The sequence below is a fragment of the Podarcis pityusensis genome (genome assembly GCF_964106645.2).
Source record: "Podarcis pityusensis genome assembly, chromosome: 12".
Lineage (NCBI taxonomy): Eukaryota > Metazoa > Chordata > Lepidosauria > Squamata > Lacertidae > Podarcis > Podarcis pityusensis.
Genome location: NC_138037.1, coordinates 21,804,432 through 21,821,316, shown reverse-complemented (window position 1 = coordinate 21,821,316; position 16,885 = coordinate 21,804,432). Strand labels below are relative to the sequence as shown.

At 43.7% G+C, this 16,885-nt stretch overlaps 1 protein-coding gene across 2 annotated transcripts in view; it reads right to left on the bottom strand.

Moving 5' to 3' along the window:
- Window positions 1–16,885, bottom strand: part of PRTFDC1 (phosphoribosyl transferase domain containing 1) — a 56,881-nt gene that overhangs the window by 20,157 nt on the left and 19,839 nt on the right. For both annotated transcript variants that reach the window (XM_080974519.1, XM_080974518.1), the window contains exon 4: window positions 1,166–1,231. In XM_080974519.1, coding sequence (XP_080830645.1) covers window positions 1,166–1,231 — 66 coding nt within the window. The remainder of the gene's footprint in view (window positions 1–1,165; window positions 1,232–16,885) is intronic.

Below are 16,885 nucleotides of genomic sequence, written 5' to 3'. Positions count from 1 at the left end.
CTGAAACACAGGATTATATCTAGGCAAAACAATATTTCTAGCTGCAGCAATATTTCTAGAAGCAGCTATTTTGCCAGCTTGAGAAAAGAAAAAAAGAAGAAAAAAGGCTGTTGTTTAAATTAAATTGAGTGGACCCAAGTACAGTACTTGAAAGAAATGGCTGAAATGGCCTTTATGCAGACTGGCTGCATATGTTGAATCAAACATTTACTTTTCAAAAGCAGCTTCTTAGTTATCTAGTGACAGTTTATGACAATGTTCATGCCAGCTTATGTTGAAGCAGGGTACATAGTTGTTTAACACGTGCAGAAAGGTCTGTTGGGGTGGCAGGGAAGAATGCTCCAACTTACCTGGGTGTGAGCACTACAGAATGCAATGGCACTTAGACATGCACCGGACTGAGCTGTGAACACTCTGTGACAGGTGAGGAACTTGTAGTCCTCCAGATTTTATTGGACTGCAACTCCCATCATCACCAACCTGCTGTCAGGGATCATGGGAGGTGCAGTCCAACTGTATCTGGAGGGCCGCAGACTAGCCAACCCTGGGTTAGCACTTCAGTTTTGCTTCTGCAGAATCCTGGCTTGCTGTGATATACTAACCGGAGATTGTGGTTGATCACAAACCCCATAACCCATGGCTTGGAACTGGCTTGTGTAGAAGCTCATCAGAGCTTGTGGTAAACTGTTATCTCTGGTTAGTATGCCATGACGAGCCAGGATTCTCTGAAAGCAAAACTAAACGCTACCAAATTTCTCCACCTGGCTGTGCAAGTCCACTTCAGGCATGTAGTGCTAATGACAATTTACTACACATAGTAGTAGACAATGTATTTTCCTCCAGGATGCGGGGCTAGAATCCTTTTGGGGATATTTATCAGTAGCTCACATGTACACTGTCAATAATATCCAGTTACTAAAGAGTATGTATTTAGCTCTGATAGTAGTTGTGGACCCAGCTGTGATTCTGCACCCTTGGTCATGCTGAAACCAAGGTGACTGTTTCTCTTTGCCCTGCCTTTATTGGAGCAGGTAATTATTAGCATCTTGCTCCTCTTGCTTCTCTCTAGGTTTTGTTATTGCCCTAATCATACTATCTTTGAATCTCGGTGTTAGTCCGATCCTGGTGTCATAACGGCCTCATTTTATTTAAAAATCTTACAAACCTTTCCAGCCAGCTTTGAGAAGTCATCTCCCCCTATGATCTGTGTATCTTGCATAGACTGGTCATTCTGAAAAATAAAAGTAGATCACATTTTACTTGCACTCTAATTTTGACAAATATCTTCATCCCTAATGAGTTGACTGTGAGCTAGTACCCAAAAAGGGCCCACAGACCAATCTCAGTGAAACCTATCTCTATAGAACTGATTCATTTATTGTCTGTTATTATACCTCACTCAGGGCAACTAACAACTATCCTTAAAGGTAAAGGGACCCCTGACCATTAGGTCCAGTCGCGGCCGACTCTGGGGTTGCGGCACTCATCTCACTTTATTGACCAAGGGAGCCGGCGTACAGCTTCCGGGTCATGTGGCCAGCATGACTAAGCTGCTTCTGGCGAACCAGAGCAGCGCATGGAAACGCCGTTTACCTTCCTGTTGGAGTGGTACCTATTTATCTACTTGCACTTTGACGTGCTTTTGAACTGCTAGGTTGGCAGGAGCAGGGACAGAGCAACGGGAGCTCACCCCGTTGCGGGGATTCGAACCGCAGACCTTCTGATCGGCAAGTCCTAGGCTCTGTGGTTTAACGTACAGCGCCACCTGCGTCCCAACAACTATCCTTAAGACCAGATAAATATACAAAACCATGAAATAGAAATAAAGGTTACAATAAATCCATACCAGCAATATACTCTCAGTAGCAGTGTGCAATTAATCACCAAATGCCTGGCAAAATACTTTTTTTTTTTTAAAGGAGGCACCTAAATACTATGACTGTAGTGGATGGTCTAATCTCAGGGAAACTTTTTTTTGGGGGGGCGGGTAGTTTTCAAGTTACTATCGGAATATTGATTACTGTATTATGTAAATCACCCTAGAAGTTTTATTGAACAGAGGACAATAACTGAAATGAATAAGAAGGGTGAGGAAAACAGAACATCTTACTGCTGCAGAAAAAGATGTGAGTTTTCGCTAATGTTTCCATACTAGAAAAAGTCTGTGTCCCCCTCCCCCAGGTAAAACCACCAATAAGACATCTGTTTTGGGAACAAGACTCTTCTAGACCTACAGAGCAATTAATAGTTGTAATAAACAAACAAGCAAAGGGTCTTTTGTTTACTTAAAAAAAATAAAATGATAAAATTCCTTTCAAAGACTTTGAAGTATACTTCCTTTGCATTTTAACACTCTTGGCTGCGGCAAGAACTCTGCTGCTGGCAAAGAACTGCAAAAGTGAATCCAAGAGTCTTTCAAAGCGCAGGATTATACTATCCAATAAGAGAAGTTAAGGATTGTATAGCTGTGAACTGGCAGCTACTGGGGAAACTGCTATGTACTTCTTGTGACCATATTTGCAATTCCTGCCAAAGCAGAAGAATATTTTGCCACAATGGAAGGAACAGATGTGCAAATGAAATCAAAGCAAATGCCTGTGTATTGCATTAGCTGCCTTTCATAAGTGACATTATATGAGTAGCTTTAATATGTTGCTGCATATCATCCTTAAGTCCATCAGCGCTGCTTGATACTCTTTTCTTGTGTGATTTCAGTGGGTAAAATCCAATGTTGCTGTTCTGCTTGTCTTATACAGTGGTACCTCTAGATACGAACGGGATCCATTCCGGAGCCCCATTCACATCTAGAAGCAAACGTAACTAGCGACGGCACGTCTGCGCACGCACGCGTCGCTTTTTGCTGCTTCTGCACATGCGTGTGACGTCATTTTGAGCGTCTGCGTCTGCGCATGCGCAAGCGGCGAAACCCGGAAGTAACATGCTCCATTACTTCCGGGTTGCCACAGAGCGCAACTCGAACACACTCAACCTGAAGCGCATTCAACCCAAGGTATGACTGTAATCCAGTGGAGGCATATGAATAAGAGAAAGAGGTAATTTTCAGCAATTCCCTCTCTCCCATGAAGCCCCCAACCCTCTGGAGCAGATTTTCATGGAGCTGAGAGGGCTACAGCGTGAATTGGGGGTGTGGGTGGGGAATGTCTCCCTTTCTCACATGTTAGTGGGCACCTCCACTGGATCAAAAGTAGCAACACTGAATTCCACTCTCTATATTAATATTTCCCCCCCCCCTCTTGAAGGGCCTTTTCAGTGGTGACCCACTGGTTAAAAAATTCCCTCCCCAGTGAACTGAGCCACGCCTCTTCTATGCAAAGCTTTAAGCATACCTTAAAGTGTTCCAAATTGGTTTTTCCTTAAATGTTTTAAATTTGAAACTGCTAATTTCGTTTACAGTTGTCTTATGCTATGTTTTTGAACTATTTCTGCTTGTGCTTTAACTCAGTTTCAATATTTTTTTGCCGAGCCTCCCCCATTTTTATTGTTACTGATGCAACAAATACAAACAAAATTTATTAAATTTATAAACAAAAATAAAACAATCTCAGTAGAAACTAAAAAGCCCTTGGATAGATTACACGGATACAATAAAGTTAGTCATCTTAACATCAGTGATAGTTAAATGAACCGCATTTTCATCTTCCAGGCACTGTATGGATGCTGTTTGGTGATTTCAAATGCATTTTATATTGTGTTATGTAAACTGCCTTGGAGGGCTAAAAATACAATAAATAAAAAGTTTAGCAACCTAAAATTGGGATTTTATTCCATCATATTTAAACGTCAACTTGGACTCACAACTGTCTTCTAATGGTATCAGCGAGGGAGATTCAATTTACTGCCTCCCCGTTGTTCCTGGACTCTAGCTCCCATCAGCATAAACAATAGTCCAACACTGATTGGGAGAGCACCACGCTGGCTTCCTTCTGAGCTAGACAGTTCATTCCCATGCTTTTTCAGAACTTTAAAGATGATATTGAAAAAAAGCAGTTTTTATCATCAATTTTGTATTCCAGTTAAATTGAACATATTGCCATGAATCATTATGTACTGCTTTCAAGCCACTTCACAGTATTTTGCTCCACAATTCATCACAGTTCCCCGTGACAAATTGAAGAAATTGCCATCAGGAAACATCTTTTAAATCTGTTCTGAAAACTTTATAGAGGGCAGACATCTAACAATGGCTGACCTATGAAGATGAGTGGAACCCAGGCGATGGGGAGGCGGGAAAGGCATCAAGAGCACCTTAATCTTTATCTGAGCAAACCTTCATCTATGCTCTCTGATGTTGCCAGAACTCAGAAATATCTGAAGGCGCCGTGGATGACTTCAGGTTTCCCTCTGAAGATGGTGGATGCATTCGCACCATCAAATCCTGGCTTATAAACTGTGATACGCACAACCTACATGCTCCCTTTGCACAAGCAAGTATATGAACCAGGAAGCTTAAGCTACTTCAGCTTCCCATTACGTCTGAACTGGCAACTAGGGTAAATAGCTTCCAAAGAAGCCAGGATCTGGAAGCGATATTTTATCTGTTAACCTTGATTTCCTGATTCAGACATCAAAGGAAGCTATGGTTACCTGTAGCTTCCTGGCTTACATGAACAAAGTGGCTGTGAAGCTCGTGCATGTCTTGGCTTACTCAACTGACATTTCATCATGCAAATGTAGCCACCACAGCAAGCTGGCTGGGAATATTTAGTGGGCTTCAATCCAAGTTTACAGCAGCCAGTCTCCTGTGCCTTATCATCTATATCATCAACACTCTGGTTCATCAGCAAATTAAACTCTGTGGCTCAGTTATATCCTCTAGATTTCAATACCCGCATGGATATTGTCCGTTGACCCTTCAAACCAATCAAGACCCTACAAGACTTAATAAAACAGCAATATCCCAAGTCATGTGCTCAGTTGGTCCTTGGCAGATGCTGCTAAGTGGACTTGCTCCATCCCTCTCATTTTCCATGCCTTTGTGCTCTACAGCCTGATCCATCATAGACCACACCCTCTGCCTTTGAATCTTAAGCCTGCCTGCCTGGGATCCCCAACTGCAGCCTGTCTGTGAACTTAGCTGAGGCCTCACAGATACAGTCGTACTTTGGAAGTCAAACACTTGCTAGTAGAACGTTTTGGCTCCAAACATCACAAACCCGAAAGTGACTGTTCCGGTTTGTGAATTATTTTTGGAACCCGAACGTCCGATGGGGATTCCATGGCTTCTGATTGGTTGCAGAAGCTTCCTATAGCCAATCAGAAGCCGCACGTTGGTTTCCAAAGGTTTTGGAAGTCGAACAGACTTCCGGAACGGATTCCGTTTGACTTCCAAGGTACGACTGTATTCTGCAAGAATGCATCCATGGCAGAGACCTGTGGCAGGAATAAATGCACTGCCTCTCCAGCTGCAATCATGAGAAACATCACCAGAAGCTGGATTGCAGCCTTATCCCCTTATCCTGTACTTTATAAACGTCCCGGAAAAATGGAATTTCGAAGAACAAACCCATAAAGCAATGTTTAACGCTTTCTGTATATGCTCCTTTAAGTACCGTAGAGAGAAATTCCCAGCATAATACGTTTCTTGAGGCACCTTCTCAAAGCTTCCATAACAGCAGCGACTTTTAGGTTGCCAATTCTTCCAGTATTAGATCATGTCTTTTGAACTGGGTGGGTTAGTCTATTATTACAGTCTTCCTTTTCTTTTCTGGAGGCCAGAGGGATCTTGAATCCATCTGAAGCTACATGTGCAATGAATTGGGTGGTCTCAGGAAAGAGAGGAGTCCCACAAACAGGGCTGCCGATGTGAAAGTTGCACAAAGCAGCACACATCTGCCGGCCTGCAGTAGCTGAGCAGAAAATGGAATCTTTTTAAAACTGTTCTGGCAGAACAAAGGCTAACTTAATAATGGCACAAATGCGGCTGCAATAAATTTCCAGCACTCCGCCTCGTTAAAACTATGGACGGGCCCTTTACTACATCCCTAGTTGCCTATCATCCGAGCTGTTATACTCACCCCCTTCCTCCCTCAGAAGAAACCTGTTGATATGGTGCTCCTAGAAAGTGCAAAAAAGTGTGTGTGTGTGTGTGTGTTTTTAAAGTACATCAGGTTTGGGATGTGTCAACAATATAGATTTTTATAGACCAGCTTTTATTCATCTTAACTGCATCACAATCAGTCCAAAGCACAGAAGCTGGCAGAGACACTCTTGGACAAGGCCTAAATTAGAAGAAGGCCATCTCCTTCTTTCCTTGTGAATTTGCCCATCCATTGTATTCAGAACTGCCTTCTTGCCTTCAGAGTTGTGGCTGGATGGGACATGGGGCAGGGCCTTCTCAGCTGCTGCACCCATGTCATGGAACTCTCTCCCTAAAGAGATTTGATTGGCCCCCTCCCTTTAAAAGGCAAGCTGGAAAGCCTTTTAACATTTTCACCATTAAAAATTGGTTCGGGCTAAGTTACTGTTGTTGTGATCCTATTTTGCTCGTCTTTAATTATATTTTTTAAACCTAGGGTTGTTGTTTTTTGGTTTTTGATTGTATTAAAAGCTTGTTTGCACAATCCAAAGGACAACTGTGTCCGCTCCACATACAGTTGTACCTTGGACCCCGAGCGCCTTGGTACTTGGATGTTTTGGTTCCAAAACACCACAAACCTGGGAAGTGACTGTTCCAGCTTGCGAACATTCTTTGGAACCCGAACGTCATATGGTGCTTCTACGGCTTCTGATTGGCTGCAAGAGCTTCATGCAGCCAATCAGAAGCTGTGCTTTGGTTTCCAAACATTTTGGAAGTCGAACGGACTTCCGGAACGGATTCCGTTGGACTTCCAAGGTACGACTGTATTCTGCTGAAGAGCACGTGTTAGGTTAGTTTGCTTAAAAGCATGGACCAAATGAATTTCTCCAGCACCACTAGTTGTGACTCACATATTAGCCTCCAGTCAATGCTGGAAGAATGACAACAATGTGCCCAGACTTATGGTTGCTCCTTGCAGAAAAGTCTTAAGTGTCCCTAAGCGTGTACACACCTTCCTTTATTTTTAGCATGTTGGGAAGCATTAGCAGCAAATTCCGGATGAAACGTTTCATGAAAATGGAATTTGTATACTCATCATGCTTGTAACAGGAAATCTCCTTCCCTTGAACCAGACCCCAAGAAAAGATCTGGCGTAATGGACAATGTGCCATGATTAATAGGTGTTTGTAAAGGATGCAGCCCTTTTTTCCCCTGGAATTTTTTTGTTGGACGACTGAGAACACAACAATGAAAGTGCAGCTCCCAGAATGCCCTGGTGGCATCCTAATTTTAACAGAACTCCAGAGCTGTTTTGTCTGAGCTGTGACATTTGATGGCCTTATCTGTTCTTCAACACTTGAAATAAATAAAGGAATCAAGCAGCAGCAGGGTGCATTTCAATTTGGTTTGTGTTGCTGATTTCATGATAGCCTCCAAAGTTAAGTTATCAATAGCTAAGTGAGTTGAGTTTTTTAATTGTTCTGGTTAAGCGCGGAAGATTGTCTAAGGGGGAGAAACTGCAAGCGTGGGTCTTTAAAATGAATGTTTCAAAGTGCATAATGCACTCAAACAATGCATGGAGGGGAAATAGAAGCTGTGGTACAGCAAGAAGTTTCTTTTCAGTAAAACCGCCCTCCGCTAAAGATGTGAAGCTTCTCCTTTATATTGGCAAGTGTTACAAACAACTGTCATAAGGGCTGGGGTGGACCCCAGAGCAGGGAGAGCACAAATAACTATGCACACTTGGTTCTGCTCAGCCTTGAAATAGCCAAATTATAGGTTAGGGTGACCCTGTTTTTGTTTCCTGTCCTTTATATCTGATTTTTATTTTTGCAGTGTAAGTCACAGCAAAAAAATGTGATTAATTAAATCTAACAGTAGTAGTAACAACAACAACAGTACCGCAGGTGCCAATCTACTCTATTGGCTAATATTGCACTCTTATCAAAATGCTCATCCCAGTGCCAATCCAACTTGCTGCCCATCTATGCATAGATGGAAAGAGTGTTAATAGCAGATTTGCAGAACGAAGGCCTGGCTGATCTTGTGCGGCTTTTCAATCGCAAGCAGAAATTATTTCCATCCTTGATTCTGGGTGACTACAGCTGAATGGCGCTTGCAGATGGCAGGCCAGAACGCTGCACAAGGCGACTGGGCCAGTGCAACTGCAACACAGTGAGATGTTTTCTAATGATGAGTTCTTTCAGAGCACAGAAACAATGTGATATATTGTGTTTCTCCACTCTGCTGTAGATTAACCTTCCACCCAATGGCGTCACTGCGTGAGCAGTTTCAGCCAGGGTGGGGAAGGAGACAGAAGAAAGACAGTTTTTTAATGCTGTTCAACCACTAGCAGGGAAGATTTAACCTCCAAATTTAATTACATGAATGAAAAGGAGGATGAGCAGGATTATCTGCCAGATAGAGCAGCTCAGTAACCCTGTGCCGTGAACCATGCACATCTGATAAATCCGAACTCCCTGAAAAGTACAGTTTTCTCAGATGTCTACCAATAAAAACATCTGTCTCGATTGGGGGGGGGGGAATTGAGAGAGAGCCCCCGCTTCTTAATGTGCAGCTGAACATTCCTTTCCACTTGATGACAGCTCTATTTTTGCAGTATAATGTGCTCCTATTGCTATGTGTTGGCCAGATCAGTTGTTTTTTCTCCTGTTAGCTCAGGGAGGTTTGTGCAAAATGATGTTCACGACGGCATAAGAGGTTGGACAGTAACACTGAGGTCCAGTGCCGAGGGCCTTCTGGCGGTTCCCTCGCTGCAAGAAGCCAAGTTACAGGGAACCAGGCAGAGGGCCTTCTCAGTAGTGGCACCCGCCTTGTGGAACGCCCTCCCACCAGATGTCAAAGAGAAAAACAACTACCAGACTTGTAGAAGACATCTGAAGGCAGCCTGTTTAGGGAAGCTTTTAATGTTTAATGTTGTATTTTAATATTCTGTTGGAAGCCGCCCAGAGGTATAATAATAATAATAATTATTATTATTATTATTATTATTATTATTAAGCACAAGGTGTGCCTAAGGCAGGAGTACGAAACCTGCAGCCCTTCAGAAGTTGTTGGACTCTGACTCCCATCAGCCCTGCCAACATGGCCAGTGGTCAGAGGCGATGGCAACTCATCAACATCTGGAGTGCCACAGGGTTGGAGAAACTTCTTCAGCCCAAGTGTGATCTTCTTTGGGCTGCACAGCAGAGGTGGGGGTGTCACCAGACTCATGTCACTGTCTGGCCTCGCAAGCAAGAGGTACGATCGCAGTTCAAGGACACACTCCATGCAACTGAAAGAAGGCGCAGAACAAGGCTGGTGAAGGGTGTGGCCTTGGGAGCATGACCTGGGAAGAGTTCTGAGGACCGTACAGAGAGGCTTGGAGGGCCACATTTAGTCTCTGGGCCCGAAGTTCCTCACCCCCAACCTACAGGATAGGGCAAATATTCAGATACAGACCATTTGCCTCCCAGGGCAAATGGATAGCAGGTTTCCCTCCAGGATAAACATCCATTAACAAACATGAAAATCTGGGCGATTGTCAAGGCATCACTTTTTTTTAAGAGCAGGGAATACTTCTGTCACAGCAGAAAGCAGAAGGTACCATAGTTCCTGTTGTGAATGTGCTCCCCCCTCCCCACATAGGAACAGAAGCATCTGTAGAGAATAGTAGGAGAATTGTGTACTAATGAAAATGAATATATATTGTTTAAAATTCACACTCTGCATACTTGAAATTATTTTGCTGGAAGACTAAAATCATTAAGTTCATGGCTTCCCCTTTCCGGAAATTCATATACTGCAGACAACAGATGGGGGTTATTTTAATCCCACAAATAACTTCTTGAGGCAAAAAAGAAAAAAAAGGGGGGGGGAGCTAGTGGAAAAACAAAGTAAGCACACAGTTATATTCTGTCACACCCACCCACCAACAGTATCACCACTTTCAGCTTGACCTCAAAGCCCCTTTGCAGAGACACAAACCTACATTTTAAAGTTCAATTCTATGCATATTTACTCAAAAATAAGTCTCAATGAGACCAGCGAGGCTTAATCCCAGGTAAGCATGTAAATGACTGCAGCTTCTGAGGAGAAATGTAGAGAACTGTACTGCTAATGTCACATAAGATGCATGGCAATTATTTTTTTTTTATTTGTTACTGAAAATGCTAACTCTAAGGTTGCTTATAAATACAGGAATTCTTTTAGAAATCGTAAGAACAGCTCTGTTGGATCAAGCTTCTAACAGGAGCCAAGCAGGTGTCTCTGGGAAGTCCACAAAAACAGGGCCTGCAGGCAAAAGCTTTCTAATACAGAAACTGGTATTCAGTGGCCTGCTGCCCCTGAATAAGGCATTTAACTATCACCACTTATGAATATACAGATATGAATGAGCCTTGGGTGAGTTTGGAAATAAACAAACATCCTACTTGGGGAATTCAGGAACTGGAACCATTCGAGGACTGAAGTGGGGTCAGGTACTGAATCTAATCCTGACCTAAACCGTCTCAGGGGAATGACGAATCGTGGTGGACAGCAATTAAGATACCTGAGCAGAACGACCGTCTAGTTTACCACAGGTCAACTGGACAGGTGGAGGAGGTGCAGCATCATATAGGCCATGCATCATCCACATAGCCACTGAATCAATAAATATGTAATTGCATCTTTTCAATAGAAATGTTGGTACCAAGAACAAGCTGATACTGCAAGTTAGCAATTTTACATTTACCGTATTTTTCGCTCTATAAGACGCACCAGACCATAAGACGCACCTAGTTTTTGGGGAAGGAAAATAAGAAAAAAAATATTCTGAATCCCAGAAGCCAGAACAGCAAGAGGGATCACTGCGCAGCGAAAGCAGCGATCCCTTTTGCTGTTCCTGGCTTCTGGGATAGCTGCGCAGCCTGCATTCACTCCATAAGACGCACACACATTTCCCCTTACTTTTTAGGAGAGAAAAAGTGAGTGTTAAAGAGCAAAAAATACGGTATATCCTGCCCTACATCCTTTTGTCATACAACCCAAAGCAGTGTTTCTGTGGTTCCCAGATGATACCCCATCAAGGTGTTGGCCAGACCCACATCTGCTTAGCTTCAGACCATAGCCTGGGACAGTTGCAAATGCCGGGGTTCAAGGAGCAAGTAATGCTTGAGATCTAGGTTTGTGAAGAATGGGCCATGGACTGGAGAGGAGACCTAAACTCCAGAATGATGGAACCAGAACCATGGGGACAGTCAGCAGATGCAGACATGAATACTACAAAGTGCATTTGTTCTCTGAAAGCATGAGGCCCTCTGCCTTCTGACCACACTGTTCAAGGTCTCTTTCCATTCCTGGACATCTGAAGGCTCTGCTATCCCAACTCAAACTAGCTCAGTGTTTAATCACAAGAACCACTTATGGATGAGGCACATGAAAGAACATGGAATTGAATATGTCGTGCTGAAATATGCCTCCTTGCTACTGCCACATTCTTGAACTAGACTGAATAGGCTCTTTCTGGCTTATGCCTTGCAAGGCGGGGTCCCCATCTGATCTATTTTAAATAACAAGGCCTGAGAGATGCCAGCAGAGGATGTCATAAAATTCCTTGGGAGAAATTATAATGCTTCTGGGCTTGCTCCAATTAACAATGTTCCTTTTCCAGAGCTAAATGAAAGGAAATGCTCTCTAAGCATTGTCATTCATATAGGAACAAAAACAAACAAACACAAACAAACACTATATACTTTGGAAAACTTTCTTTTCTTAGTCTGTTCTATGAGCATTTGGATCCTTAAGCTATACCAGTTGCTGGAAACGACAGGAGGGGAAAATACCCTTGTTTTCAGGTCCTGCTTGCAGGTTTCCCAAAGGCCTCTGGTTGGCCACTCCGAGAGCAGAATGCTGGACTACATGGTCCCATTGTCCTGATTCATTTGCATGATGGATGCTGAGATCAAGAAGCAGGTATCTGACTATATTTGGATACAAGTGGGTGCCATTTTGAATCAAGACAGCAGCTTGAACTTTCTAAAACTGCAGTAATTTTAATGACTGGTTTCAGAACTACCTTGATTTTTTCCTCCTTCTTCTTAGAATCCCCAAGCAACACTTTAACTAGTTAATATTTACGGCTACATGAACATATTGGGATCCTCTGAAACGTCCTCTGGGTCTTGCATTCCCAAAGGGATTGCTGCTATTCCTTCAGTGAGATAGCTATAGGCTATAGGCAGGGTTACGCGTGTTAAAATTAGAGCATCTACACCAAGGGGACTTTATTGTTGGAATGTATATCCTGCTCATCCTCCCACAGGGTAGCAAAAAGAACTTGTACCATGGGAACGAACTATCAAGAAAAGCGGGGTCCTATGGCCTGTGAGCCAACCACCCCATTTGAAAGGGTACTAGAATGAAGGTCTACATATACACAGAAAGGTATCAAGCATATTTACTCTGATTCTTCTAAGATGGGGGAGGGACTTTATGCAGAACACTGAATTCTCACTCCAATGAAACCTGTAGGAACACTCCCACAAACATTCAAGCACACTTTTGCAGTCATACAGCTTAGTGTGGGGTTAAGCAAACATTAGTGCACACCAGATGTGGTTGGGACTCCAACTTCCATCAGCCCTAGCCAACACGGGCAATGGTCGGGGATGATGGGACTTCTATTCCAACAACTTCAGAAGAGCATCATGTTGGGTTACCCCAGGCTTAGCAACTTCATGTTTTTAAATGGAAAACTAAGACTCTTAGGATGCTGAATGCTCTTTGCCTAATACGTAATACGCACAGCCCGAAATACAGAATCATGGGCTTAGAATGGCTCATGCTTTTCTCCTGCCATATTGCAGCACTTGTGGAAATTGATAAGCTGAGAGTCTAATTAGAAAATTAGAAAAGCATGCCCATTGCGTATTTTGGTCTAGCCAGCTGTAGCTGAAATCCAACATGGCAGTAACAACTTGGTCAATAATCACTTGGCGTATCTTCCTGATCCACATGTGGATGTAGATTCACTGGTTGAAGACCTAAGTGAGCTCTTCTAAGTGAGCTTGCAGGGCAGCAGCTGAAGAAGGAGCAAAAAGGGTTTTCTTGTGTGTGTGTTTCTTTGTGGCTGATTAGCTGCTCTCCCTGTGCAAAGGTCAGAGGGGGCAGGGTTTCTGTTGAGGCAGGTGATTAGCTGTGGGAGGAGCTTATCAGAGCGGCGCACGCAGTTTGATCCATCTTTTAGATTTAGGGGAGCTAGTCTCCAACATTTGTTGGGGGAGACCTAGGTTTTTTTGGGGGAAGAGTTATTTGTCCTGTCTTCACGCTTTTTATGATGGAGGACCGCTGTAGCCACCCCCAACGACACGTTCTCAAGATGGAGGGGGAGGGAACAGCTGCAGTCGCCTGCGGTTCCTGCGCAATGTTTGCCATCTTGCCAAAGGTTGCAGGCAGCTTTACCTGCAGCAACTGCATGTTGATTGCCCTCTTAGAAGACAAAGTCCAGCAACTGGAGGAACATGTGGCTACGCTCCAAAGAATTAGAGAGCTGCAGCTCTTCTTGGAAGCAACAGAGCACACCGTCTCCACCAAGGAGGAGACAGGGGACTCCCCTGAGAAGGAGGCTAGTTCACCAACACAGGAGCCAGATATATGGAGAAACGTGACTCAAAGAAGTAGGAGGCTCAGGGTTCGCTCTGATTGTTTAGAAATACACAATCGCTTTGAGGTCCTCTCCCCTAGCATGGAAGACGAAGAGCAGACTCCATTTGAGGATCTCTCCCTCATTACAATCGATCAGGTATATGAAGACGAGCAGCAAAGTCAGTCCTCAGGGAATGTGCAGGCGACCTTGGAATGGACAGCTCACGGAAGAACTCCGACCAGACCTAAGAGGAGGCGTGTAGTGGTGATAGGGGATTCCCTACTGAGGGGAACAGAAGCAGTGATCTGTGGGCCTGACAAGATGTCTCGGGAAGTGTGCTGTCTCCCTGGGGCTAAGATCCAAGATGTAACTGAACGACTGCAAGGAATCATAAAACCCACTGACAAATAACCCTTCCTCTTGGTTCATGTGGGAACCAATGACACGGCAAGCAATAGCCTCCAGAAGATCAAGAGACTACGAGGCTCTGGGCAGGAAATTGAAGCAATTAAATGCACAAATTGTCATCTCATCTGTCCTCCCAGTTGAACGACGTGGCCCAGGGAGAGAGGGAAAAATAGTGGAAGTGAACAGCTGGCTTCGCAAATGGTGTAAACAGGAACGGTTTGGATTCTTAGATCATGGACTGCAGTTTCTTGAAGATGGACTTCTGGCAAGCGATGGGCTGCACCTCACAACGGTTGGGAGAAATGTTTTTGCCAAAAATCTCAGAAACCTCATCAGGAGGGCTTTAAACTGACTAATGTGGGGGAGGGAGACAGTGCTCCTGAAGGTAGGAGTCTATCAATTGATGAAGATGATCATCCAAATGTCATAGACCAAACGGAGCAAACAGCACGAAGACCTAGTGGTGGGAGGAAAAAATCCTTAAATAAGAGACACGGGGGAATGATTAATGGACTTCAATGTCTGTACACTAATGCGCAAAGCATAGGAAATAAACAAGATGAGCTTGAGCTCTTGGTACAGCAAACTAAATATGACATAACAGGCATCACTGAAACCTGGTGGGATAAGTCCCACGATTGGAATGTAATAATGGAGGGATACAATCTATTTCAGAGAAACAGACCAGACAAGAAAGGAGGAGGAGTGGCGTTATATGTCAGGGATGTGTATACCTGTGAAGAGATCCAAGATTTAGAACCTCAAAGCCAAAGTGAGAGCATTTGGGTCAAAATTAAGGGAGAGAAGAATAACAGTGACCTCATTGTGGGAGTTTACTATAGATCCCCAAGCCAAACGGAGGACATAGATGATGCCTTCCTGGAACAGATGGCCAAGCATGCAAAAGGAAGGGAGATAGTAGTAATGGGGGACTTCAATTACCCGGATATTTGTTGGATGTCAAACTCAGCCAAGAGCATAAGGTCAAACAGATTCCTCACTGGCCTTGCAGACAACTTCGTTGTCCAGAAAGTGGGAGAAGCAACAAGAGGAACAGCCATTTTAGATCTGGTCCTAACCAATGTTGATGACCTGGTTAGTGGGGTAGAAGTGGAAGGATCATGCTCTTCTGAAGTTTACTATACAGCAGAAAGGAGCAGCCAAGCATACTAGGACTCAATTTCTTGACTTTAAGAAAGCCGACTTCATAAAACTTAGGGAAGTGCTGGGTGAGATCCCATGGACAGTAATACTAAAAGGAAAGGGAGTTCATGATGGCTGGGAGTTTGTTAAGATGGAGATAGTAAAAGCACAACGTCAGGCAATACCAATGAGACGGAAACATGGAAGGTGCCTAAAGAAGCCAGGGTGGCTATCTAAAGAACTTTTAACTGAGTTAAGATTAAAAAAGGATGTGTACAAAAAATGGAAAAGGGGGGGAACCACCAAAGAGGAATTCAAACAAATAGCCAGCACGTGTAGACACAAAGTCAGAAAAGCTAAAGCACAGAATGAACTCAGGCTTGCTAGAGAGGTTAAAAGCAACAAAAAAGGCTTTTATGGGTATGTTCGTAGCAAAAGGAAGAACAAAGAAACAGTGGTGTCATTCAGAGGAGAAGATGGTGAAATGCAAACAGGGGACACAGAAAGGGCTGAACTCCTCAATGCCTTCTTTGCCTCAGTCTTCTCCGATAAAGAAAACAATGCCCGACCTGAAGAATTTGGAGCAAATGATTCAGCAAAGGAAACACAGCCCAGAATAACTAAGGAGATAGTACAAGAATACTTGGCTAGTTTAGATGTATTCAAGTCTCCAGGGCCAGATGAACTGCATCCAAGAGTATTAAAAGAACTGGCAGATGTGATCTCAGAACCACTGGCAGTCATCTTTGAGAATTCCTGGAGAACAGGCGAGGTCCCGGCAGACTGGAGGAGGGCAAATGTTGTCCCTATTTTCAAAAAGGGGGAAAGAGAGGACCCAAAAAATTACCGCCCAGTCAGTCTGACATCAATACCAGGGAAGATTCTGGAGCAGATCATTAAGCAAACAGTCTGTGAGCACCTAGAAAGGAATGCTGTGATCACCAATAGTCAGCATGGATTTCTGAAAAATAAGTCATGTCAGACTAACCTGATCTCGTTTTTTGACAGAATTACAAGCCTGGTAGATGAAGGGAACGCAGTGGATATAGCCTACCTTGATTTCAGCAAGGCATTTGACAAGGTGCCCCATGATATTCTTGTAAAGAAGCTGGTAAAATGCGGTCTTGACTATGCTACCACTCAGTGGATTTGTAACTGGCTGACTGACCGAACCCAAAGGGTGCTCATCAATGGTTCCTCTTCATCCTGGAGAAGAGTGACTAGTGGGGTGCCACAGGGTTCTGTCTTGGGCCCGGTCTTATTCAACATCTTTATCAACGACTTGGATGATGGACTCAAGGGCATCCTGATCAAATTTGCAGATGACACCAAACTGGGAGGGGTGGCTAACACCCCAGAGGACAGGATCACACTTCAAAACGACCTTGACAGATTAGAGAACTGGGCCAAAACAAACAAGATGAATTTTAACAGGGAGAAATGTAAAGTATTGCACTTGGGCAAAAAAAAATGAGAGGCACAAATACAAGATGGGTGACACCTGGCTTGAGAGCAGTACATGTGAAAAGGATCTAGGAGTCTTGGTTGACCACAAACTTGACATGAGTCAACAGTGTGACGCGGCAGCTAAAAAAGCCAATGCAATTCTGAGTGTGACGCGGCAGCTAAAAAAGCCAATGCAAATCAATAGGAGTATAGCATCTAGATCA